This window comes from Ursus arctos, unplaced genomic scaffold (genome assembly GCF_023065955.2).
Source record: "Ursus arctos isolate Adak ecotype North America unplaced genomic scaffold, UrsArc2.0 scaffold_28, whole genome shotgun sequence".
NCBI classification, from domain to species: domain Eukaryota; kingdom Metazoa; phylum Chordata; class Mammalia; order Carnivora; family Ursidae; genus Ursus; species Ursus arctos.
The window spans coordinates 31,945,505-31,972,110 of record NW_026622963.1 but is presented as its reverse complement, the minus strand read 5'-3'; the positions used below and the strand labels follow the sequence as shown (position 1 = coordinate 31,972,110).

General features: G+C 50.9%; 1 protein-coding gene across 3 annotated transcripts in view; it reads left to right on the top strand.

The window, feature by feature from the left end:
* The window catches only part of NTRK3 (neurotrophic receptor tyrosine kinase 3), a 384,278-nt gene that overhangs the window by 100,513 nt on the left and 257,159 nt on the right, over positions 1-26,606 (top strand). For all 3 annotated transcript variants that reach the window (XM_026510431.4, XM_057303718.1, XM_026510432.4), the window contains exons 4-8: positions 9,723-9,791; positions 19,154-19,311; positions 20,050-20,192; positions 20,627-20,768; positions 21,214-21,510. In XM_026510431.4, coding sequence (XP_026366216.1) covers positions 9,723-9,791; positions 19,154-19,311; positions 20,050-20,192; positions 20,627-20,768; positions 21,214-21,510 — 809 coding nt within the window. The remainder of the gene's footprint in view (positions 1-9,722; positions 9,792-19,153; positions 19,312-20,049; positions 20,193-20,626; positions 20,769-21,213; positions 21,511-26,606) is intronic.

Sequence of the window (26,606 nt, the reverse complement as noted above, 5' to 3'; positions counted from 1 at the left end):
CCACCCCCCTCCCCTCTGTAGCCCTCAGTTTGTTTCTCAGAGTCCATAGTCTCTCATGCTTCATTCCCCCTTCTGATTACCCCCCCTTTCTTTATCCCTTTCTTCCCCTACCGATCTTCCTAGTTCTTATGTTCCATAGATGAGAGAAATCATATGATAATTGTCTTTCTCTGCTTGACTTATTTCACTTAGCATTATCTCCTCCAGTGCCATCCATGTTGCAGCAAGTGTTGAGAACTCGTTCTTTCTGATAGCTGAGTAATATTCCATTGTATATATGGACCACAACTTCTTAATCCAGTCATCTGTTGAAGGGCATCTTGGTTCTTTCCACGATTTGGCTATTGTGGACAATGCTGCTATGAACATTGGGGTGCATATGGCCCTTCTCTTCACTACGTCTGTATCTTTGGGGTAAATACCCAGTAGTGCAATGGCTGGGTCATAGGGTAGCTCAATTTTTAACTTTTTAAGGGACCTCCACACTGTTTTCCAGAGTGGCTGTACCAACTTGCATTCCCACCAACAATGTAGGAGGGATCCCCTTTCTCCACATCCTTTCTAGCAATTGTTGTTTCTTGCCTTGTCAATTTTTGCCATTCTAACTGGGCCGAGCATTCTGAACGTCCAGTGATCACGCCCAAGTCTGGTGTCTCATGTGTGGGGCCAGCCTCCTTCTCCATCTTGCCAGCATGCCTCTTTCCCTGCCTGTCCTGAGCTTCTGTAGCTTGAGGGGACACTGGCAGCTTCCCAGTGGTGTTGCCATGTGGTTGGGGACGACTGGAGTGGTTCCTTTCCACAGGGCAAGCCACGTGGCTGCTGGGTCCTGGGATGGATTGGCATCTGGAGAGAGAACGGCTGCCCTTTGGAGAACTTACAGTTCTACTTCTCCACCTGTTGGCGGCTCCTCTCCGCTGAGGACCCCAGTCAGCGCCTGGCTTGTACAGATGCTCGAGAGCTGCCATCCGTGTCTCTTAAGCCCTTGAAATGTGGCCAGTCCAAATGGAGATGTGTCATGAGTGTAAAGTACACGTGGATTGCAAAGATGGAACATGCACACAAAAGAAGATGAGTTATCTCACTAGCGTTTATTATGTTGATCACGTAAATGGATGACACTTTATATTTGCTGAGTTAAGTGTAACGTAGGAATACAACTACTGTCATCTCTTTCTTTTCACTTTCTAAAATGTGACCACTAGACATTTGAATTAGCATAGATGGCTCCCGTTATTTTTCCATGGGTGAGTGCTGGCACACTTTTTCTGGAAATGTCCACATACTAAGTAGTTTCTGTCTTCCCTGATAGCTACTCAACCCTGTGGCTTTAATGCAGGCTCCGAGGGCGTATGAGTTTTCTGTTGCTGCTGTAACAAATTATCCTAAACATTGTGGCTAAAAACACAAATGGCTTGCTTTATGCTGTGTAGCTTAGAAGCAGCATGGTCCTCGCTGGGCTAAAAATCCAGGTGTCTGCAGGGCTGGGGTCCCTTTTGGAGGCTCTTGGGGAAAATTCATTTCACTGCCTCTTCCAGCTTCTAGAGATCCATGCACAGTCCTTGGCCTGTGGTGCCTTCCTCCCTCTTCAGAGCCAGCACATCCCATGTCTTTTCCTCTCTTCCCTAGTCACATCTTTCTCTGACCCCTCTGTCCCCCCCTTCTACTTCTGAGGACGCTTGTGCTTGCCCTGGGGCCAGGGGATGATTAAGGATAATTTTCTCATCTCAAGGTCCACGCTTTTAATTACATCTGCAGAGTCTCTTTTGACATGGAAGTTGATCTATTCACAGATTCTGGGAACTGGGATGTGGACATCTTCGGAGGACCATTATTCCACCTAGAACATGGGCTCAGACAACACATAAATGAAGGGGTGTGGCTGTATTCCAAAAATCTATTTACAAAAACTGAGTGCTAGCCTGCAGACAATAGCTCGCTGACCCCGGCACTCCATGATGGATTCTGCACCCAATTTCCAATGTGTGGGTGTTTTCTTCCCACACCACCAAGCAATTCTGGGACACCAGCTGGGTGTCCTACAATTCAACTCAATTCTGCCACCGACTACCCAGAGACAGCATCGGATCCCACTTCAGAGGCCAGTCCCAAATCCATATTCTTCCTGGTACTTCTGACAACCTGGCTGTAAATCAGAGGTTCCCATGACCCCCTCCACGAGTTCGATTAATTTGCTAGAGTGGCTCACAGGACTCAGCGAACTCATTTACTCACCGGATTACTGGTTTATTACAAAGGATATTAAAGAGTACAAATCAACAGCCAGATGAAGAGATACGTAAGGCCAGGTCTTGAACAAAGGACCTTTCGTCCTTGTGGAGTTTGGCACCTGGCCTGGTAGCATGTAGAAGTATTCTGGATCACCAACCCTGGACCCCTTTTTTATGGGGTTTTTATGGGGCCTTTATTACATAGGCTTGTTTGACTCCATCATTGGCCATTGGTGATTGATTCAGCCTCCACTGCCTCTCCCCTCTCCAGAAATCGGGGGGTGGGACTGAAAGTTCTAATCCTCTATACATGGTTGGTTCCCCTGGCAACCAGCACCCATCTTCAGGGGCTTTACAAAGTCACCTCATTCTCTGAAGCAATCTCAGGAGCTGAGGACAAGAGATCAAATATTATAACAAAAGATGCTCCCACCGCTCTTACTGCTCAAGAAGTTCCGAGGGTTTTGATAGCTGTGAGCCAAGAACCCTGCACCAAGAGTGAATACCTATTTCTTAACCATAACCATCTTTTCTGTATGCTATGTAGGGTGATAATTTTTTGCTAGGTGCTCGATGGAGAAGGTTCTGTGGTCCAATGTTTGAGACTCAGTAGGTCAGATCCTCCTCTTCATAAAGGCTCTGAGAAGTTCTGCAGTGAATAAGCCTGTTTAATTTGTTTAAAACCACATTTTTCAGAGAAGATGAATTTTTTTCCCCCTTGTAATATCCATTAATGTACTGTAGATCTCAGATTCTCAGGAACATTCTCTGGGAAACCCTGGTTCAGCCCAGCACAGGGCCTTGTAGAAAAGCTGTCTCTAGTCTCCTGATCTAAGGTCAAGACACCAGTCACGTCACTTGAGATTTGATTAGAGAAAGCATTTTGGCTTCATTAAAGTTCATTAAATGAGCCATCCAGTGTAATTTAGCTGAATAAAAATGGCTCAAATGGCTTTAACCCCCACCCCCTTTTACAGCAATTTAATTGAGGGAAAAGCAAATATATCAATGATGTAGAAAAATATTTCTTGGTCTTCAAGAGGAACGTTGGGCAGCAGCCCCTGCTTCCTTGTCACAGGCACTGGATTTTAAGAGGTTGGCTCGTAGAGCCTCCTTGGTGGCTGGCAGCAGGCCTTGGGGAAGAGAATGCGTGGCGCTTCCTTCCTTCTCACCCTTTCATCCCAAGGAGGTTGGTGGCAGCCACCTTCATGGCTCCTCATGGTGGGCTGCAGTCACCCGTGGTGTGGGGCCGACCTTGCACAAGGTCGATGAAGCATACATGCCCTGGGTCTTGGAGAAGTGGGCAGTAGACTGGCAGCCTCCTCCTTCTCTGTGGTCCATTGGTTCGTTTTCAGCAAACTCTCTGTGGAGTTGGTGCTGCATGGGGCGGGGGGAGTTCTCCTATCTTGAACTTTCCTTGGGATTCTTCAGCAATTTCCAAAGAATCCTGGTGCGGGGTGGCAGGGGAGGGAGTTGGCTGTTTCCAAGAAGACCAAGGAGATGTTTCTTCTATGGGGAAAAGGAAAGGATTGCCAAGGGGACGTCAGATGTCACGGAAGGAAGAATTGCACTTTTTTTAAAAAAAAGATTTTATTTATTTATTAGAGAGAGAGAGAGAAAGAGAGAGAACAAGTGGGGGGAGGGGCAGAGGGAGAAGAAGGCTCCCGGACTCAGGGCTCTATCCCAGGACCCTGAGATCATGATCTGAACTGAAGGCAGACACTTAACCGACTGAGCCACCCAGGCACCCTGAGAATTGCACCTTTCAAAATGCTGCCTTCTTGGATGAAGGAAATAAGATTTCGATTGTGATGGACGCAGCCAGCAAGCCACACTCCTGGGAGCCTACAAGATGAGGAGGCCTTGACCTCTGCTGCGTTCTGGTTAGCTGTGCTTGGTGCTCTGAGCCCGTACGGTGTTCAGAATGGGGCCTTTTGCAAGCAGTGGAACAGATCCTCTAGGAGAAGCTACCTTTGGGTGCCTGGGTGGCTCAGTTGGTTGGGCGGCTGCCTTGGGCTCAGGTCGTGATCCTGGAGTCCCAGGATTGAGTCCCGCATCAGGCTCCCTGCTCAGAGGGGAGTCTGCTTTTCCTTCTGACCCCTTCCCCTCTCATTCTCTCTCTCTCAGATAAATAAAATCTTAAAAAAAAAAAAAAGCCACCTTCGTCTTTGGGCTGCAGCTGAACACACTCCTGGTTCTCAGTGTGTCTTTTTTTTCTCTTTCTTTTCTTTTCTTTCTTTTTTTCTTACTCCAAAGGGTTTATTGAGACAAGTCTCACATCCAAGTCCAGGGCAGAGGGGATGGGGCTTATAAACAGGAACCTGGAAGGGGGCCCGAGAGCTCAGTGGAACCCAAAAAAGAGGGTGAAATAAATAGAGGAAGAGGGTGGAGGGCCCAGGAGGGGAGACATAGACTCTCACACAGTGATAATGACGTTGGGTGGGGGGGCTCCATTAACATCCCATGTATACAGATGTAAGGGGAGTTGTGGGGGATCCGGGGCCCCCAGGTCTCGGAAGATGGTTGGGGGTTCGAAGAGAGAACCTGGCACCTTCTGGCGATCCCTTACACACTCCAGTCCTGAAACGTAACCTGCGCGCCCGGGCCTACCTCTGCCCATAGAAGAGGAGGCACTTCCAGATGTCAGCCACATCCAGGCACTCTGCAAAGCCTCCCATCTTCAGGATCACTGGTGGGTGGGGCTCAGTGTCCCCTTCTCAAGTTTCAGCCCCCAAGGATATGGTGTCTTTGGGGGCAACAGAGGAATTCACGTGGTTGGCTTTTCTTGGCAACAGAATTCATCTTGAGTGACCCTTTGGTTGGACAGTAGGGTTCCCGGGGTGGAGGGTGACATCCTCCCCGATCATGGGTCCTATCCTGCTGCAGTTTGGTTGTTCCCTTTAGGAAGGTCATGGAACTGCTTACCATGCTGTGGTGTTTAGCCTGGGAGGACCCGTGTTCACCAAGCGGTTAATGGCAGGAAGGGCCATCTCAGCCCTACCCTTCCGCTGGGTCCGATTTTGGCCATCTGCGTGTCTGGCTCCCTGTTCCCAGAGCACCCAGGAGCTGCATCGTCATTGTTCATTTCTCTGGGCTCCGGAGACTGGGCTGTAAGAGAGCCAGCAGTGCAGGACAAAATTAATGGCTTTGTTTGGTAGTCTCAGATGAGGGATACGGGGGCAATGTCACAGAGCTTGATTTGGGGAAAGTATTTGATGCCTCATCTCATAAAATCTTGCTCACCAAATTAATTCCAGTGGTCAGGTGGCTGGGAAACTGGCCATTGACCCAAGCAAACGTCAGAAATGGGGGATAATGGATCTGTCAGGGAGGAGGCTTCCGGAAGACGCTGCTGTGGGGCCCAGAGGCAGGAGGGTTCTTAACTAAACCCTGACTCTGTCGAGCAGGGCAGCCAGCCCATCAGTTACGGGCGGCATGTGAATAAGGTGAGGCGCTAGCTGGGAGGAAAATCAGGGGCAGTGAGTTCTGAATGGGCGGTGAGTCCATCAAAGCCCCATGTCTTAGTGTCCCCATATTCCTGCACCGTGAGCATTTATAAATGCCTGTGAGGGCAGGGTGGCCAGAGGCGTGCCCTGCTTGTCTTGTGGTGGCTCTGTGTTTGCCTTACTTGTCTTCTGCGCATGTATTTGTCTCTGGGGCTGGGTGCTTCTCTCGCGTGTCTCTGGTGGGGAACGGTGTACATGGACGGTTGTACAGGTTGTGCGCGCTGCGTTTCTCCAGGGTCTCGCGGAGCACGGTGCGTACCTGGAATTTACACATCTGTGTGTTGGTTGCGAACGTTCCTGGGTATGTGGCTTGTTGCTTGTTGATGGGGTCTTTGCGTTAAGGCCACTCAGACCCGTTCAGCTCCACCGCGGAGATGGTAGTAACACCCGCTCCCTGTGGTTGCTGTATATATCAAAGGAGGTCTTGAATGTGAAAGTGCTGAACACAGTACCCGGTGCTGAGTAGGAAGCCCTTGGTGAGTGGGGCTGTTGGTTGTCATGGTAGTGCAGGGAGGCAGGGAGGTGTGAGCACAGGAGAGGAGCCCCTCTGCAGGGGGAGTAAGGGCGGGCCTTCGCTCCAACAGGAGAGATGGTCTGTGTCCCAGTGAGGCGGTGGGGGAGGAGGGGAGTTTGTCGTCGTCGACATAGCGCACGAGTCCTGGAAGAGCTGGAGGAATTGGGGGGCCATTTCCCTTGGGGGGGCCTTGGTGGGCGTGGCAGGAAGGAGATGAAGCCAAGACACCTCCAGGAGAACAGGGCCCATGCCCCCTTTACGGAGTGTCCCAGGCCCCCTCCCCACTCCAGCTTGTAATAAGGAGATAATGCTATTTCTTATTCTTTATTTGCCCAGAATGCCTGTTATTTTCTTTCTTCTAGAATCCAATTTTCTCATGACATTTCTGCCTAATGTAGCAAAACATGACCTTTGTGAAAGGACATTGCTGGCAGCCTGATCCCTGCCTCAGGCTCCCCAGGAACCCCCTGGCACACACTCCCAGGCCGATCCTCCCTCGGAGATGGGCAGGGTCCCCACTTCACCTGCGTTACTCCTGTTTCCTGGGCTGTTGCCCTGCTTCTGTCTGGGGGTTGGGGAGGGGGAGAGACAGATGGGGCTGCTTCTGAGGGCTCAGTGAATCTGGGGTTCCTGGCTGCTGACTCTCCTGGGGTACTGCTCAGTTTTAGGACCGGGAGTTCTGTTTAAGGAGGTGCTGGAGTGAGGGGGAGACCTCATGGCAGGCGGGCCTGTCTGACTTTGGCTGCCACTGCCGCAGGTGTGCGTAGGCAGTGAGCCGGGGAAACAAGACGGAACAGAAGACTTCTACCTAGATGAGTCACTCACATTTGCTGCAACCTGGGGACTCAGGCGTGGTACTGAGACCCAGTGTCCTTGACCCCGAGGTCTGAGCTCCAGGTGCAAAACCTAGTGTAAGGTCAGCCACTCGCTGGGCGTGTGCACCTGATCCCCACTCCACCCCCCTGAGCAGGAGGGGGTCAGGGGAGCTGCGCCCCAGTGGTGTCCTTCAGTGTACACCATGCAGGCCTTCCTTTATCACCCCTTTCCTTCTGATTGGCGGGGCATGGAGGAAGTTTGCAGGCCCAAGACAGACTGGGGGTAGGGGTTTTGGGGAGCTGAGAGTGCAGACAGGTTAAGGTTTATGAACTTTGGTGATTCACGTGTGTTAGAGCTCTTCTTTCTGGGGGAAGCGGGGTATGGGGGCCTACCTTAGCGCTGTGCAGGCTGGAGGACTCTGTAAGGAGACTGCTGGGTGCAGGGGGAGTGGAACGGGAAGCTTGGGACCCCTTCCTGTGGTCCCCTTCCTTTGTCCACCAGTCTCCTGCACCCTCAGAAAGGGGGCTGCCTTCCTAACCCGGTCAGCGGCTGTCACCAAGGGTGCAGCGGCCTCAGATGCGAAGGGGAAGCCCTGTTCCTTAGGTTGTCCTTGTGTGCCATCTGTCCCCGCGAACGCTGTGCATGCCGTCTGTGAACCCCCAGCCTGGACATCCCCCATGACCTCCAGACCCAAGTATCCACCAGGCTAGTTGATTTCTCTCTCTGGGTATCCAACAGGCATCTCAAACTTAGCATTTGTAAGGGGAGGCTCATGATCTGAACCCCACCCCCAGATATCACCCTTTTACAGCCTTCCTGGTCTCATTAAATGATCTGGCTGCTTGCCTGTTGCTGGCGTCTTCCTCCCTCCCCTCCCAGACACAATCCAATGCGAGGTTCTGGCGGCGCTGTCCCCCTTCCCCCTTGAATCCACCTGCTTCATTATCTCTAATCCCCTTCCTCAGTACTGCAGCAACCTCCTAATTGTTCTGCCAGTTTCCAATCTTGGTCTCTTCCTTTAAGAAATGGTAATTAGATTATGTCCCTTCCCTACTTGAAGCCATCCAGTGCCTTCTCATTGCTCCTTAAAAAAAATCCAAGCTCCTCACCATGGCCAGCAAGGTGGTTGTGGCTGTCCTCTCTCCTCCTTGTTCCCTACCACACTCCCCTACCTCCTTGCCCACTGGCCCTCTCTCTGCCTTTGCTCTTCTCGCATCCACTGCCCAGAACACCCCAGCCCTGGCACTGGCTCATTCTCGCTCTGGCCTCAGCTCAAGGCTACCATCTTGGAGGGCGCCTCTCTAAGTACCTGCATACAGGAGCTGTCTGCCTCTCCCATATTGGTCATGGCATCACTTTGTTTGTACCCTTCCTTCTCTTCATGGCAAACTGCAGCTCTCCTGCTTATTCATTTGTAACTTGAATATAAGTTTCAGAGGGACCGTCTCATTCATCCACCCTTCATTCCCCCAAGTAGCCTGTATTTGGTTCCTCCCCAAATATCTGCTGTAGGAATCATCTAAGTAGAGGTGCGTGCATGCGTGTACGTGTGTGGGTATAAACAAGAGTCTGCACTAGCCTTTATCACCTGCGTGTTTGATCGACACAGATGCACACATGCTTGTGTGTGTGTGTGTGCATAGATGTTGACCTGCGTGGCGTCTGTACCGCCATCCGATCTCATCAGTGCAGGAGTAGTGTTCCTGCCATGTCACGTCGACTCCAGCGTGTCTAACTGCTGCCTTGAAGGGCTGTTATCACATCAAAAGTTGTTTGTTGAGCCTGGCAACGTGATCACCGTGGGCGTGTTTCTTCTATTATTTGGAAGACTAATGGCTACTCCTTTCCCCTGTACATCCTAATGAGAACAATTAAATAGTCATTAGGAGGAGAACAGAAGTGTGCGCAAAAGCCTGATGTCTTGATCATTGATGGGCCTCTTTGCCGGGGGAGGGACTGGGTAGAAGAAATTGTAGGTGACCTGCAGGGCTTTTCCCCACTGTTGTGAATGTTAAGAATGCTTGTTGGTAAAAGGGGAAGTAGTTTCACTTATGCAAGATGCGTAAGTCCTGGAGATGTGCAGTACAGCATAGTGAGTCATGAACGATACTGGATTGTACACCTAGAAATGCGTTAAGAGGTTATATCTGGTATAATGGTTATTGCAAAAAAAAAAAAGAGAGAGAGAGAGGGAGGAGATTTTTAAAGTTGATGGTTAAGTTTATGGCCTTGTTTATGGTGACAGTTTCATGGGTATACACTTACCTTGAAATTCATCAATATGTATACATTAAATACACATAGTTTTTTAATGTCAGTGACATCTCAATAATAAAAATGAAGAAGAATGCTTGTCGGCTTGTGTATCCTGAGAGTTCTGTCCTCCTGTGGGAGGGTGACCTGAACCTTTACTGTGGTGAGAGGATGTGGGAAAATGACCAACAATTTTTTTATTTTTTTACATTTGTAAAATCTCTCCCTTTCCTTTCCTCGAAATCCTCTCCAAACCTTGACTATTGGCAGATACTTTGTTAGCAGAATGGAGCAAGGGAGAAGAACCACAAAGCCAGGCTCCATGAAACAACCAAGCTTCCTACCAAGAGCATTACTTATGCCAGATCTCTCCCTTAATTTCCCCTTTATTTGTCCCTCTTGCAGAAACCTGTCGAGTAACCGGCTCACCACACTTTCATGGCAGCTCTTCCAGACGCTGAGTCTTCGGGAATTGTAAGTTTGGTCTTGAAGACCATTCAACTAGTAGAGTGGTGGTCGCGGTTGGGTGGAGAGAAATGTGGGGCAGTGGAGCCACCTGAGGTTGGGCTTCTTGGGTTGGGTGACACAGAGTATACCATGTTCAGTGAGAGCAAGACACCGTCTTTGTTGCTTGATTTCTGATGCTCTTTCTGGCACATTTCTGAAGAAGACGGGAATCTTACCTCTGAGCAGGACATAGTTCTGTGATCTGTAGGTAATTAGTAGTAATAGCATTTATATTTATAATACCAAAAGTACTTATCAATTTATAATAAATAACATTTGTAATATATGATTTTGTAGATTATCAGGTGTGCTTTCATTTACATGACTTTAGATTTATCATCATGAGCATTATGGGAGATAGGTGTTATTATATCTCCAATATAAAATGTATTTCTTCATTTTAAGGTGAGGGTTCTGAGCCCCCAAAGGCACATGAGACACAGCCAAGATTGCATTGTTAGGGACTGGCTGACCTAGAACTTGAACCCAGGCCTCTGACTTCAGATTGCATGCCCTTTCCATCACTCATAATCTTTTGTCAGCCTATTTGGCTTGCGTATGGGCATCCCGATGGTGGGGGGTGGGAGGCAAGTCTGTGTATTTATTCAATCTGCCTGTGGACTGCTTGGTCTTACTGCCTTCCAAGGCTGATTGATGCACCCCTACCCTCCAGCTATTGTGTACAAACCCTTGTTGGATGGACGGGTGAAAATTCCTGACCACTGCTGGAAAAAATAAGTCGTGTTGACGTGTGTGTCATCAGGGTCATCTCTGTGCATGAAGGACAGCATGTTATGTTGAGGGAACAGATCAAGGAATACATTGGAAAGGAATTGAGACATGGTTGAAATTAGGGAGCCAGGGTTCCAGAGGCACTGCTCATGTGTTCCCTTTTACATAGTGACTCAGATCCAAATTCACCAAATGCAGATTGCTTTACTATCTTTACCGAGAGGCGGTAGCCTTGGATCTCTGCCCATGCTGTTAGCTTTTCAACTTGCCTTCCCTCCACCTGGGAAGACGTGAGTTCACGGATGAGTCAAGATCTTAGCTTTTCCAACCCAGCTGGTCAGGGAGGGGAATATTTACATCCAGTGACCTAATAGCCCATTACCCCATGATGGCCTTGTATACCCTACTTATCCTCATGGACCTGCGAGCCCCTCATTCTTTGAAAAGCTGTTCTAGGGCCGGGAAGTACAGAGGTGATCTCAACAGTGTTGGAGAGTTTAGGACAGTACTGCTGTGGGTTGCCTTCCTTTCTTAGGATTTTACCCTCCTCTGGTATGGCCACAGTAGGTATACACAGTTCTCTAGCTGCATAGGGCTAAAGAGATCCCGAGATACACCGATTAAAAACTGCCTGAGCTTGGGGCGCCTGGGTGGCTCAGTCATTAAGCGTCTGCCTTTGGCTCAGGGCATGATCCCAGGGTCCTGGGATTGAGCCCTGCCTCGGGCTTCCTGTTCCACTGGGAGCCTGCTTTTTCTCCCACTCCCCCTGCTTGTGTTCCCTCTCTTGCTGGCTGTCTCTCTCTCTGTCAAATAAATAAATAAAATCTTAAAAAAAAAAAACTACCGGAGCTTGGAAAAAGGTAAATATATACTTATTTGTGTATACAACGCTGAAAACCTAGACAATGTCACAGATGTCACAGACAGCTAAATGTCAGACCATTAGACTTGATGCATTGCATTCATTCCCATCTTTGTAGGTGGAAAAAAACCTTAGCACTAAATGAACAGGACTGCTAAGATCACTACTAACAACGATTTCTGAGATCTGACTCCATGCGAGGCACTGTGCCAAGCAATCTCTCGAATTATGTACGTTCTTTAATTTAATTCTTGTAATAATTTATTGGTTAGGAATTATTCCTATCACTTCACATTCGGGGACGCTGAGGTACTTAGCAAGGTTAAGTATCTTGTGTCGGGTTCCCCATTAGCCAGTGGTAGCATATGGACTCAAGGTCTTGACCACTCTGCTTAGCTGTCTCTCAGCCTCTTAAAACCTGTTTCCAATTCAAGGATCGGTTCTGCAATCATTCTCAAAAAGTGCATGTTTGCAGTTCTTTCTTACGTCGCCCCAGATCTGATCAGGGGCTCTGCCGTAAAGGAGCTAACTGGGGGCTCTCTTTCTTGGGAGTCTCCTGTCTGCTTCTCCCGGAATGCCTCCCCCTTCATCTGTAGGAATCGAGGGACAGCGTCTCTCTGGGGGACATCTGGGGTCTGCAGTTGGCTGAATTATTGAGAAAACGTTCAGTGTTCCTTCTAAAAAATCATTGGATGTGGAATCAATGGTGTGCTGCCCTGGTGACCTGTTTCATGGAGTTTCAGAAACAGTTGTTCCGTGGATATATATTTAAAGAAAATGTCAGATTTCTCCCAGAGGATCATGGGATTCTGCATTCATCTTTGCCCGGGATCAATACACCGGTGAGCTAGATGTGACTTATGGCAGAATGAAGACGTTCCCTCCAGTGTGAGTCAGTGTGTGAGGGCTGCCACGTCCCCGAGTATTTTATTTCTGTCATATTGTTAGATAAGAAAAAAATTACATGGGAAAATAAAGAAGCCCCCCTCTAAGGAGCGCTTGCCCTGGTAGGGGTCAATTTTTTGAGGAAGAGTTGAATGTTGAGAGTGGAAAATTTATCTTTGGCTGGAGGGGCCTCATGTTGGCTCTTCGCTGTGGCTATGATTAAAATCCAAACAGTCCCAGTTCCTGGCAAATGGAAGAGGGGGTAGTATTTTCTCGTCCGACTTCCTGATTAGTCCACACGGCGCCATCTGCCACGAGCCTTGTAGACTGCCAGGGTCTGCCCAATGGAGCCTGTGGGCTGGGGTGTTGGGGTGGGTTGGGTATTTCCAGGAAGAAAGAATTTTGGCCCTGGAGGAGAGAGGCCAGGGGGAGATGACTTTCTGGGCCGAGGTGGCCGGAAGATCACAAAGCCAGAGTGTGAGGCTTTGAGCCACCTTCTGCAGGATCAGAAGGGGCAAACCGAGGCAGTCCGTGATTTCTGGGCACATTTGATCCTGTCATTGAGGATCTCTGCCTGCCCCAACCAGACCCTCCCCCACTGGAGGATCCTTGATACAAGAACGAATGCTGTTGGGGTTCTCCATCCAAGGGCTGAGTCTCTACGACCTTTCCAATAGTAGAGAAGGAGACAAAAGAGCCATATATTGAGCACCTATTATGAACAAAGTCCTGTCTCATCTTTGGAGCAACCCTCCATGGGAGGTATCATTATAACCAGTTATACAAATGAGGGATTGAGGCTTGGCCAAGTGAAACAACTGGTCCAAGATCACAGAGCTTATCAATCATAATGGGAATTAGTAGTATGATAATTAGCATTACCGCCACCCAGGTCTGCTGTTTCCAAAGACCAGGGCTCTTTCCTTAAACAACTCAGCAAACTTCCCCCATCCTCCATACTTGCTGTCTCCTTCTGGAAACCAGTCTCAAGATGGTGGGTTCCTGAGTGGAATCACTGGGTGGGGGGGCCCAGACAAGTTACCATCTCAGAGCCCTGGTCATGAGCCGGAGGCTTCCCTTCCTCGTTTCTCACTTACTTTTGTCAGATGAAGGATATGGTCTCGGCTGAGCACCTCGCCCATTGCCCCTCACTAGTCCAGGCTGTGCTTCTCTTATTAAGAGAACTGGAAGTATCTTTCAGGATTCCCTTTGGAGTACTTAACACTGTTTCAGTGGCACGGGTTTGCAGAAATTTGAGTTGGCATTGCATTTTTGCTCTCAGAAGTTTCTGGTTATATCAAGATGGTGTTTTTTTTTTTTTTTTTTTCCTTACGGAGAAGACTGGAACTGTCTGTCCAGAAATCAGAGCGGGAATCAAAGAGATTGTCTTAGAGATAAAGAATGAATTAGAAAGAAAAGAAGCTTGGATTCTGAATCCCATGATGCAATTTAGGCAAAGGCAAGAGGCACCGGAGGATATAAACCCACAGCACAGAAACCTTCCAGAAATACCCTAAGGACCATTAGTGTATCTTGAACAGGCTTCTCTTAATACCCTGCACGCACAGAGCAGACATGATTAAAACAGATTGGAATATTTCATTTTCTTAAAGCAAAGTGATAATTACCTCTGGTATAATTTGCAGATTTAATCGACTTGGTAAAATATTAACTCGGTATCTGGGATGGGTTTGGGCTGATCCTGGCACTTTCTTTTCTCCCAGTCTTGGCCATGACCGCTTTCCACGGCTCTCAGAGAAGTCCCTGAACGATCATGTTAATAATAGTGTTACTGTAATAATAATTTCTGGTCTCTTTATAGCCCCTTTCAATTCACAAAGCATGTTATCATGTATTATCACTAATCCTCATAATAACTTTGTGCAGGAAGAGGGTCGAGCACAATTAGCCCCATTTTACAGAAGTTAAAGCAGAATCTTGGGGAAGAAGTTACTGGCCATATTAGTTTGCTAGGGTTGCTTTGACAAATCATGACAAATTGGGAGGCTTCAAACTGTGGAAAGTGACTCTTTACTCTTCTGGAGGTCAGAAGGCCAAAACTAAGGTGTCACAGGGCCACTCTCCCTTCAGGAGGCTCTGAGGAGGAATCTTTGCTTATCTTTTCTGGCTTCTGGTGGCCCCTGGTGTCCTCGGCTTGTGTCAGTGCCCCTCCTGTCTCTGCCTCCATCTTGGAGGCTGTGCTCCCCATCTCTGTGTCTTTGGCCTCTCCCCTCCTCTCTCTTATAAGGACACCTGTCATTGAATCTAGGGCCCGCCCTGAATCCAGAATGATCTTGTCCCATGATCATTCCGTGATCCTTCACTTGATCCCATCCACGTAGACTGTACTCCAGTAAGGTCACATTCATGGGTCTTGGGGGTGAGGACTTGCCCAGATCTTTCGGGGGAGACACAATTCAGTGCATTAGCTTTGCCCAAGGTGACCGCTGGCTCCACTCAAACCTTTGTTTGTGTACCACTTCTGCCATTGTGTTGTTATCTCTGGGAGGCCAGCGCCATCATCACTTGGGCCTCTGGACAGGCTTCCTTGGTTGACTGTAGATCTCCACCCCTTCCCCATTTTCTGTGGCCGGCCCCAGGATTGCCACTGGAAGCACCAGTGCTGTGGAGGGAGAAGAAAGCCAGAGTGATGACTGGAGGAGAGCCAGTGTTTTCTACATACACCGCCATGGCCTAGGCCGTGCAGTGAGGCGTCTGTGTCTGCCTGGATGGGGCTGAGTTTATCTGCGGGACGCCCCTAGGGCCCTGCAATTAGGCCCCAGGCCATGTTGGGGCAAGGGCTGGGTGTGGGTTGAGCTCTGCCCCAAAGCAGCTGCTGCTGTATTATTCTTGGGGCCACCTGTATTATTGATGGGGTGGGGAAGACTTACTTCAGGCTCCTCGAGACAGCGCCCGGAGTCCTGGCCCAAGGCCCCTCTTCGAGACACCGGACTTGCTGGAAGAACGAATGGCATCATGTAGACTGAGGGCTGCCCTTCTCTGCTTCCGGTCCACCTTCCTGAACCCTCTCTCGTCAGGATATGAAGGCTGTGGTAGGTCAGCTCGGTGGGAGGCCCAGGGCACCCCTGTTTTCAGACTCAACATGCTTTCTATTGTGTGTGTGCGCGTGTCTTGCCGGCTAGGAGGAAAGTCCCAGGGGAGAGGGGGAAAGCTGGAGGTTTCTGTGCGGTTTCTAGGAGTCTGTGGAGTAGAGGAAAGGCCGGGTCTCATGGGGCATCCCTTCTAGGGGACCAGGCCCTAGAGGAAAAGGAGGGAAGGAAACAAGAAGCTGTTAATGTGCTCGTGTCTAGCCGTGTCATCCCACCTGATTCTCCCACCAGCCTCAGCACGCTTTGGCACTGTCACCCCTGCAGGGGGCCACCGAGAAGTCGGGGGGCACAGCAGTGTGGGGCTCGGGTAAGGCAGGATTCAGTAAAGCACATGGTCTTGAAGCAGCCCAGCCCAGCCAGCCCCTCACTTGCTGATCTTTTCCACCCAGGTGGATAATTTGTATTTTTACAACTACTTCATAATGAATGACCACATCTTGTCAAGCGAGCATCTGGGAAAACCCAGGCTGACCTGGGTCAGTTTGCGTATATGCAAGCATCTGGACCCTCAGTATCTTTCCAGCAGAGCTGCCCAGCCTCCCCTCGCCGCCCCTGCGGTGTGAATGCAAACACAGATCCACGTCCTCAGGCCTTCCTGTCCTCCACACGCTGGGCAGCCTAGTTTGACCTTCTGCTTTTCCTGACAAAGCCATCACCCGCTTCCTCCCTGACAGGAGGGTTCAATGGGGGTGGTGTGAGGAGGGCATTCCGCATGGTGTTGGGTACGTGGTAGGTGCGACGCAAATGTCATTCCATTTTTATTTCTTAGCTCTCACTTTCTCCTGCCTGCTTGTTTTCTTTCCTCTCTATCCATTGTCTCAGCCATGGCGCCATCTTGCCTTTCCTCTGGGGCAGATGCCTCTGAGACTTCCGGGCCTCATGCTTCACCTTCCTCCTCTAGGACCTCATCCCAGTTCCTCATACACTGAACCTCTTCCTTTCCATTGGTTCCTTCTCTTCTGTTTTCAGCTAAAGACATGTCTCTCCTTCATTGATTTCCTGTCTCCTGGAGCTTAACACCTTGGTGTCATCCTCCACTCTTCCCTTCTGCCTCCAACAAAGCGGCAAATACCACCTTGTCTTCTTTACCATGTCTGTTCCATCTTCCCTTCCCTCTCCCCTGCTTTTACCAGTCTACTCTAGGCCCTTATGAGTGCAGCAGTTCTCAAGTGGGGGTCCAAGGTGCCGTGGGGTCCCCAAGACCCTTTCAGGGAGACCATGAGGTAGAATACTAGACATTACTTGCCCTTTTCACTTCCATTCCCCAGAAGGTGTGCAGTTGAGTTTTCCAGAGGCCACTTGACCTGTGATTACATCGTCGCTCTGGTGACGGATGGGAGTTTGTACTAATGTTTTAAAATGTTCTATTTGAATTCCAAAATGGTAGAGGGGTAGGTATGATCTACATGCACAAACGCTCTTTGAGGCCCCCAGTAATTTTTAAGTGTAAAAAGGAGTTCTGAGACCAAAAAACTCGAGAACCGTGACCTTGAGCCTCCGCCCTACACATGCCCGTGCGTGAATGAGGGAAGACGCCCCGTCTGGGTGCAGGTAGCCCCGTGCCAGGCACGGGGTCTCATCAAGGCGTGTGAATCAAGGATTCCATCCCCCATTCATCCCGTTGCCTGGGCGCTCTGAGAAATGCACACGCTTCATGCGCAGTGCTGCTGGATTCTTCTTCTCACAGACCCGCTTCGCTCCCATCATTTCGAGCTGTAGGGGCCTCACTGGCTCCCACTGCCCTCTGGATGAATTCCAAGCTTGTTGATGTTTGATGTGGCCGTGAAGGTCCCGCACCATCTGGCTTCCACTCTCGTTTCCAGCTGTATTTCCCAGTGCTCCTTGACATGAACTCTGTGCCCTGGCGCAGCTTTTCTTTCCTGTTTTCCCATCTCAGCCTCCAGCATCGCCGTGAACTCTTCCCCTGGTCTCTGCCCAGGAGCCGCAGAGTTGGGGGTCGTGCTGACTCCTCCGCGTCTCCCTTCACACCCAGCAGTGCCTTGCACGAGGTAGACGGGGTGGAGAGTGTGTGGGGTGTGGAGTCCAGCAGGCTGAGGCTTGCAGCCCTGCTTTGTCACACCCCAGCCCAGGGACTTCGAGCATGAGACTTAACCCCTCCAAACGCGAGAGGAGGGTCCCTGCTCTGGACAGGGACAGTGTTGGCTGTCTCCTAGGGTGGCTGTGGGAGCGGATGCTCTGTGAAGGCTAGGTCCCTTCTCTTTTTCTGAAAGAGTGCAGGGAAAAGCCAGCGTGCTTTTGGACAGGGGGGTACCATGCAAAGGTGTTGGCAGCTTCTCCCTGTGGTGTCCCACTGGCTGGGACAGACACGCTGACTCCTCCTCCAGGGCCTCACTTTTTCCTATGAGCTGATCAGTCCTGCTGCATGCCGAACCACTTTGGAATTCCACCCCTTGTCCCGGATATCCCGGGTCTTCCTGCCTCTCCTGCTGGGCACCGACAGATTTGTCTCCTTACTGGCCCAGTGAGAGAATCCTGTTCCTTCTGCTGATCCAGACATTTGATTTACTGGGTGCCCTTTACTTGAAGAGTCTTACATCAGTGAGTGCCATTGTCCTCCTAATGGGATAACCCCATTTAGAGGGGCAGGGACTTGCTCTCAGTCACAGGGAAAGCCAGTGGAGAAGGAAGGCCTTGAACTTGACGCTTTCTCCATCAGATGCTCTTCTTCACCAAACTGAGTGCTCCTGGAGAACAGAGACTCATTCAGCTCTGTATCAACAGCACTCAGCTCATAGCCAGACATGGAAGAGGTGCTTAGTAGGGATTTTGTTGAATTTGTGAAGAAGAAAGCTGGTCCCAGGATGGGCTCTGAGCAGATCTTGGAAATCGCTAACTACCTACTCCCCAGGGAGAGTAACTCTTTCCTTCCTCCTTCCCTCCCTCTGTTCCCTCCTTTTATTCATTCAACAGGTATTTATGTGTCAGGCTCAGTTGTAGATACGGGCGATAGAGCAAAGAACCAAACAGGCAATTTCTCGAGCTCAATGGAGCTTAATTTTTATTTGGGGAGACAGATAATAAACAAGCAAATAAATGTTTAAAGTGATGCTGGGCAGTGACAAATACTCCGGGGAAGAAGATAGTAGGGCGGGGACGGGGCAGTGCTGAGGCAGGGGTTGGTGGTAGCTTACTTATAGCAGTGGTTAGAGAACGCCATAGGATTCTTCAATGAAGTGAGATAGCCAATATAGCAGATATGTTATAGGTAAGAACTCTGCAGGCAGAAGGGACAACAAGTGCAAAGGCCCTGAGGCAGGACCAGGCTGGTCATGCTAGTGAACTTGACAGACAGCAAGGTCAGTGTGGCTGGAGAAGCGGAAGGGGGTGTGAGGTAGGAGATGAGGCCAGAGAGGTGGCAGAGAGCAGCGCAGACCCTGTAGGCCTTTGACCTTGACGTTCAATGGGATGGGAAACCACTGGAGGGTTTTGGGAAGAGGAGCATCCCAAGCTGACATAGTTAAAAGGGTCTCGTTGGCAGGTGAGTTACGTGGAGTGGATTTCTTTTTTCTTTTTCTTTTTTTTTCCAAATGAGTATATTAGTGCAAAATCTAAATGAATTCCTGGACTTGGAAGTATTTTTTCATTTCTTTCGAGACCTTGTTCAACCCCCTTTCTCTCCCTAATCCCTGACGCGCAGGTGGGGGTGTCCCTCACAGCCCTGGGAGGGAGCGGGCCGTCTTTGGTTCAGGAGGTCCCTTCCCCTGTCTCCTTGCCCACAGGAGATTGGAGCAGAACTTCTTCAACTGCAGCTGCGACATCCGCTGGATGCAGCTGTGGCAGGAGCAGGGGGAGGCCAAGCTCAACAGCCAGCACCTCTCCTGCATCAGTGCCGATGGCTCCCAACTGCCCCTGTTCCGCATGAACATCAGCCAGTGTGGTGAGTGAGCCGCCGGGCCCCAGCAGGCTCCGGGGAGAGCTCCCTCAGACCCTGCGCAGGAGCCTGGAGAGCCAGGGCCTTCCGGTCCCCACCCCCCACCTCCATAAACACACTCCCGGCCTTGAACTCTGCATCGGGTGCAGATCTGGCTTACCCTTTACCTCCTGGCTCATTCCTGTCCCTCCACGAGCCTGGAATGAAGACAGGGGTTGAGTGGCCCCTTCTCAATGGACCGGAGGCCTTTCTCTCTGTGAGTTACTGGTCAACCAGATCCGAAGGAGTCTGTCTCAAAGCGGGGGCTCTGGACCTTCTGGATCAGGAGCATCTTTTCTAGAAAAGCGGATTCCTGGGCCCAACAGACTTAATGGGATCCCAGAATGTCTCAGAATGGGTCTCGGAAATTGGAATTTCTAGCAAACTCCTCATGGGAGTCTGAAGCAGACGACAGTTTGAGACCCAGAGCCCAAAGTGGAAGATGCCATTTGACCTTATGGCTGGAACTATATTCTTTGAGCACCTGCCCCAACCCCACCCGCTGCCTGCCTTGTGGGAGAGCCCAGCTGGGCTTAAATTCTGAGCTCTGACGTCTGCAGGGAGGTGCCGTGAAGATTCTGGGACTCGGGGGCCTTCCAAGAGCTCAAGCAGGTTGTGTTGAGAAGTGCCACCATCGACCCTAGGGACAAAGTTTTGGTATTAAGTGTTGGCTTATCTTTTCACTCATCCTGTCCTCCCTCCCAGACCTTCCTGAGATCAGTGTGAGCCATGTGAACCTGACCGTGCGAGAGGGTGACAATGCTGTCATCACGTGCAATGGCTCTGGATCACCTCTGCCCGATGTGGACTGGATAGTCACTGGACTGCAGTCCATCAACACCCACCAGGTGGGCGCTCTGGGCTCTGGCCCCATCGGGAGGCTGGGGAGCCTTCACTTCTTAGTCTAAATGAGCTAAATCATGAGTAGAAGCAAGAGATGTGAGGAGAAGGAAGAAGAGGGAAAGTTTGTGCATACTTGGTTCTCATGCAGCTGCAATCTTTTCTAGCCCACCTGAGCTTCAGCATGCTAATAAACTTCTCTGTACCTTAGTTTTCTCATCTGTAAAATGGGTATAATGCTACCGTTCACCCCATAGGGTAAATGTGAGGATTTCCTGAGCTCTTGACTGTGGAGAGCCTGGTGCTCGGTCAGTGTGTGCGGCAGGAGGAAAGGCCTCCTTCTCTTTCTGCACAGCTGTCTTTTGGATTCCTGAAGGTGTTTGGGAGGTGGTGAGGAGTCACCTTCTAGAAACTGATTGTTGTTGTTTTATTGCGGTTTTAGACAAATCTGAACTGGACCAACGTACATGCCATCAACCTGACTCTGGTCAATGTGACAAGCGAGGACAACGGCTTCACCCTGACGTGCATTGCGGAGAACGTGGTGGGCATGAGCAATGCCAGCGTGGCCCTCACCGTGCACTGTGAGTGGCTGCCCTCATGGAGGGGGGCTGTGTACCGAAGGTCATGCAGGAGGCGGGAGGCGGGGGCAGGTGTGCTAGGGGGCAGGACCAAGCAAGTTAATCCTTGGCTGCAACCCCAGACAGGGTGTCCCTGTCCCTCAGAAGATGGTATGCCTGCAACTCATCTATGCTTCAGGATACCCCCACGTTGGCCCCCGTCTCTCTTCTCTTCACCCCCTAGAAGGTCAGGGGAAGGGGCCCTCCAGTTGTGGTGGACCCGGGAAGCATGGGTGAAGATAGCCCTCTCTTCCCCCCTTTTGGGAAGGTGGTGGGGGAGCCTCTGAGCCCCTTGGTCTTTTCCGAGCTGGATGGGGAAGAACTGGGCTCCGCATCCCAGTGTCTGGTGGGCTGCTCTGGGGCCCAGGAGGCTCCGTGTGCTGGGAGTCAGCGGGCCTGTCCCCTGCAGACCCTCCGCGCGTGGTGAGCCTGGAGGAGCCGGAGCTGCGGCTGGAGCACTGCATCGAGTTCGTGGTGCGTGGCAACCCGCCGCCCACGCTGCACTGGCTGCACAACGGGCAGCCGCTGCGGGAGTCCAAGATCACCCACGTGGAGTACTACCAGGAGGGCGAGGTCTCCGAGGGCTGCCTGCTCTTCAACAAGCCCACCCACTACAACAACGGCAACTATACCCTCATTGCCAAAAACCCGCTGGGCACGGCCAACCAGACCATCAATGGCCACTTCCTCAAAGAGCCCTTCCCAGGTGAGGGCTGTGCAGCCTGACGGCGCGCCGACTCCTTCTGGAAGGGTGCGGGGCGGGCGCTGTAGCTTGAGAGAGGTCGCGGCATTGACTGGATACTGTTATGTCGGGTAAACCGAACTCACCCTGGGGCAGAGTCAGCTCCCGCCAGCGTTTTGTGTCAGCCGGATAAAGCCTCCGTTTTTCCGCAACTGTCAGAGTGAAAAAACCAAGGACCCCCCCCCCCCCGCCCCAAGAAATGCACAGTTGTGCACACATGAATGTGCCCTGTTCTGGTAGAGGAAGGGCCTGAGAGCTAGATGAGAAAGACAGAGAACCTTGACCCCGTCCTTTATCTGTTGTGAAACTCAGGGCACGATAGTTTGCTTGTCTGAGCCTCAATTTCCCTCATCTGTGAAATGGGCATGAGGACATTGCTCCTTGAGGACTCGGGACTTCCTGTCCACAAAACACGTGCCACAGGCTTTGGCACATAACGATGGTTCGATGACCTTCATTGCAGGGGTCTCGGGGTCTCTCCAGTCACCGCCTCCTACTTGCTGGTTGATAGCAAGGCTTGGCGAGGGGGTAGGCTTCCAGCTCGGAGCTTTCTCTCTTGTTCTGTGGTACGTTTGTGGGGGAGTACCCGATGCCCTCAGCCTGTGATGGCACTCATGTCGAGTGGGCCAGGGGGAGTAACTGAAGGAATGAAAGAACTTCGTTTGTTGACTCGTTGGGAGGTGACTCTGTCTCTGTCTGGGCTACAGCATTTCCAGTACCTTCCTAAGTTGCAGGAGAAGAAAACCCCCAGAGAGTTCCGTGTACGTGGTTGTAGCGTCTCTTGGTGGGGTCAGCAGTTGATGGGTTTCTGTCAATGAAACCGAGCGTCGTTGATGACCTTGGTGATTTCTGCTGGGTGCAGGCTGGATGACGTTCAATCTCCAGGACTCAGGGGTTCTAGCGAGATAAATAAAGGGGAGTGAGAAGACCGATCACATGCACACGCACACATACACGCACATGCGGAAAGGGGGGCAGCAGGAGCCAGCACGGTGCCACAGCTGCTTATGGGAAGGTGACCTCCCAGCCCACAGGTACCGGGTAGCAGCTCCAGGAGGCCTTACTTATCTCAGTGCAAGGAAATTGAGCTAGAAGCTCCGAGAGTGAAAGCTACACGGGAAGCCAAATTCTTGCCGCTGAGGTCCAGGGGAGGGCGGTGGCCGTGCCATCGCTCAGGAGAGTGTCCAGAACGTGCTGGCGTTTAAGACCCTGGCGGTCCCATTTGGTCCAGCATTTCCAGCATCGTCCCCAGCACGCCCAGTGGAAGGCCTCGGGACTTTTCCCATCTCTGCTCGGGGAGCTAGAAGAGTCCCTGCGGCTCTGTGGAAGGAGCAGCTTATAGACACAGAGATACTTTGCACTGCTGGGCCACACAGGTGAGGCCTTGCTGGTGTGGAGGGCTAGAGAGGTCCCCTGAAGCAATGCTTGTTTCCAAAAGGAAGCTCCTGGGGTCTGGGGAGAGTGGGGAGCCCTGGAATGCTCTGGAGGGTAGGTGAGCCACTCTGGGCTCCTCCCCCACAGAGGCTGTCCTGGGAGCAGTTCTGTGTATCCTCCCAGCCATAAAGACACCCTTTCTGTCCCCAAGAGACGTAGCAGCCCCTTCCCACCTTATCAGCTCCGCTTAGGCCAGTGGTTCTTAAAGAGGGGTCCCTGGACCAGCAGCATCACCATCACCGTCACCTGGGCGTGCGTTAGATTCTCCAGCCCCACCCGGACCTGCTGAATCAGAAACCTTGGGGTGTTTGAACAATCAGCTGTCGTGCTGTTTGGTGAGCTCTGGCCAGGAGGGGGAGGCAGGGGAGAGTCACGGGGGAGCTCGAAGGGAAACAGCCCACCGGAAGGCATTTTCCTCAGACCCAGGTGCACCCCGCCCGGGCTGCCCAGTGTGAAGGTTTGCTTGTTTTATGAACCTAAAGGAATCAGTGGATGATGAAAAGGCAGTGACAGGGAAAAGATGGGCCAGTCGTGTCAAATGACAAAACGTCTAAACGTTCGGGAGAGTAAATTATCTGGAGGAGCAGGCAGTAAACCTCATCCCTGCCGAGCTCTGGATATAAGGCTGTCTGTGGATTCCCCCCTCTTCCCTTTTGCCCTGAGCGTGTTGCGACATTGTATTTATCACAGCGACTCCTTTCTTGCTCCCAGGCAAGCCGAGCATAGAGGTTAAGAGCGAGGGTTCTGGAATCAGGCAGATCGAGGTGCAAATTCCATCCATGACCCGACCAGACAGGTGGCCTCAGCTCCTAGAACGGGGTTGGCGTGTGGTACGTGGCTGGCATGCAGGGAAGGACGATCTCCACTCTGCCTCTACTTTTCCATCTGTGGAATGGGAACGAGAACACACGCTCCCTCCCTAAGTTGCCATGAGGATTAAGTGAAGTACGCTAAGGGTTTAGCTCTGTGTTGAGACAGAGGAAGGGCGCACCAGCTGTCAGCTATTGTTAGGATTCTTGGGACGGAGGGATGCAGTGAACGTAGGAGTTCTAGAAGCAGTGTTCTCGATTCTCACAGATAGGCTCCGGGCGGTGTCGTCTGTGGGGCTGTGGAACCATCCGCGCTGCCAGGTTCAGAGTCTCTCTAAATCGCTCATCAGCTTTGTCACCTCAGGCAAATTACTCAGCCCCTGCTTCTGCCTCAAAGGCTGTGGTGAAGATCGGCTCACACACAGTGGCTAATCCACCAAACGGGCTTACGACAGGGCTCGACACAGAAAGCCCACAGCTACTGTTTTTATTTTTTTGAAAAGCACACGCAAGGGCGACTGAAAAGGGATCTCTTTTGGGGGCAGAACAAGATCTGAAGGTAACGGTCTCCTTTTCTGATTCTTCATGGTCCTGAGCCCCATGGGAGAGATTTGATTGGAATGAATATATTTAATGGAGGAATCTGGAAACGCAGAGACTTCCATCAGTAAGGATTTTCTCCGAGTAGGACGTGAAAATGAAAATGTTCTGGATAAGATTTTTTTTTTTGTTTTGTTGTTTTTCAAACTGCACATGCTATACAAATGTTGGATTTCCTTCTGCGTTTTCAGGGAAGGGCTAGCATTCAGCATGGGATCCAGCCTTGGGGAAGGAGGTCCCTGCAAGGATTGGTTAGGGAGGTTGGTTCTAGAAGCGTGGAGCTAAATCCTCTTTGGTGTTGCAGGAATTTAGAGGGGCTGCCGGAGGGGATCTGGTCATGAGAGTGGGAAGCCACGAGGCATCAGGGATTCACGTGTCAGGAGGGGAGGAACTGGAGAGGCTGAGGGTGATGGCAGGGTGGGAGTTGGTAGCTAGACGGTTGTAGTCTGGGGGAGAGCGTGAAGTTCCTTAGATGATGATGTGATAGAAGGAGGCATGTTGCCAAGGGGTGTGTGTGTGTGTGTGTGTGTGTGTGTACAACAAATACCTGAGAATACTTGACAAAATGTTTAGGAGTAAGTGAGCTGCCATAACTCTTAAATTCTCATTTTTTACTTGGCCAGGAGGCCCAGTTATTTCATGGAGATTTTTACAACAGCAGAAACCAGAATTCCCTCAGGACGCTGGGTACAAACAATGGGAGAAATCACTGCCCCAGCGTGCTCAGCCCTGAGCCTTGGTCAAGGCTGCTTTCCTCACCCTAAGTAACTTGTGGAGACTAGACTGTAGCCCCGGGCTGCTGGTGCTGGGCGGGGGGAGGGAAGCGGTTTCTCTCCCAGTCTGAGCCACTGGCAGCTGCGTGCAGCGGAGGGGAGATGGGGCCTCTGTGTGGGATGGGTGGTGCGAGTGATGCCTGGGCACAGCCTAAGCTCGGGGCATCTAGTCTCAACGACTCGTCTCAGTCTGCCTCTTTGTCTGGACACAAGCTGCTGTCTCCCTCCTCCCTTCTCTGTACCCCGCTGGCTTTTCCCACAAGGCCCTTCTTGACAGGTTTTGGGACTGGGAGAGGTGCGGTCTGGGACTGGGGTGGCATTCGTGCCCACCCCGTTCGTATTCAGACAGCACCTTGGCGTATGGATCCAGTTGTCCTTCCCAACTGCTGATGGGTAGGGGGTGAGGATCATTCCTGGGTACCATCCTCTTCCAGTGCAGAATTCTGAGTCCCCCCACTGTAGAGGGGACCCAGGGGGTCTCCCTGTTCCAAGGCTCATGTGCTTCCCGGGTAGATGAGTGTTCCCAGGCTTCAGCAAGGGAACTGAGCACGTAGGCTGATTGGGAGCTTACAGCGTTCATAGACTCGGCCAAAACAGTGGCCTGATGTGAGAATATTCTCTAATAACCAGGAGCCTTAGGAGAAATATGCAAATCAGTGTTAACTGTGGATTGACCTGGCGCCTGTTTTTCCCTCAGGCTCTGAAGCCAAGGCTAGGGCCCCTCTTCTCCAGCCTCCCCCCCATCAGGCATTTGGCACCTACAGTTTATAAGAGGGTGGTAGCATGAAGGGCAGGCTCAGGGATTGGGAGAAAGCTCTGTTGGTCTTCTCCGAAGGACGTGAAATGGACAACAGACAAGCCAGCTGTTAATGGTGCATTTACTGTGAACAGGACTTTCTCTAGACTCCTTCACAGAAATCAGCACTTGCCCCACAGGTGGTTAGAGAAGACTATTTGCTCGTGCATATTTAATAGAGCCATAATTACAATGACTGTGAGGACTTAGACATGGGCCTGAAGACCGAGGAATGAATGAATGAATGAATGAATGAATGAATGAATGAATGAGTCGTTCTTATTTTTCAGGGTGTGGTAGGCTTGTGGCCGCAGTAGATGTAACATAATGCAGTGGTTCTCAAAGGGATCAACAGCACCTGCATCACCTGAAAACTTGGTAGAAATGCAAATTCCCAAGACCTTCCCCAGACCTCCTGATTCAGAAACTCTGGGGTGAGGACCAATAATCCATGTTTATTGAAAAAAAAATATATTTTTTTTAAATTTTAATTTTAAGATTTTTTTAACCATCATCATTTTGAAATAGTTTAAGATTTACCCACTAGGGGTGCCTATGTGGCTCAGTGGGTAAAGTGTCTGCCTTTGGCTTGGTTCATGATCCCAGGATCCTGGGCTCAGCAGGGAGCCTGCTTCTCCCTCTCCTTCT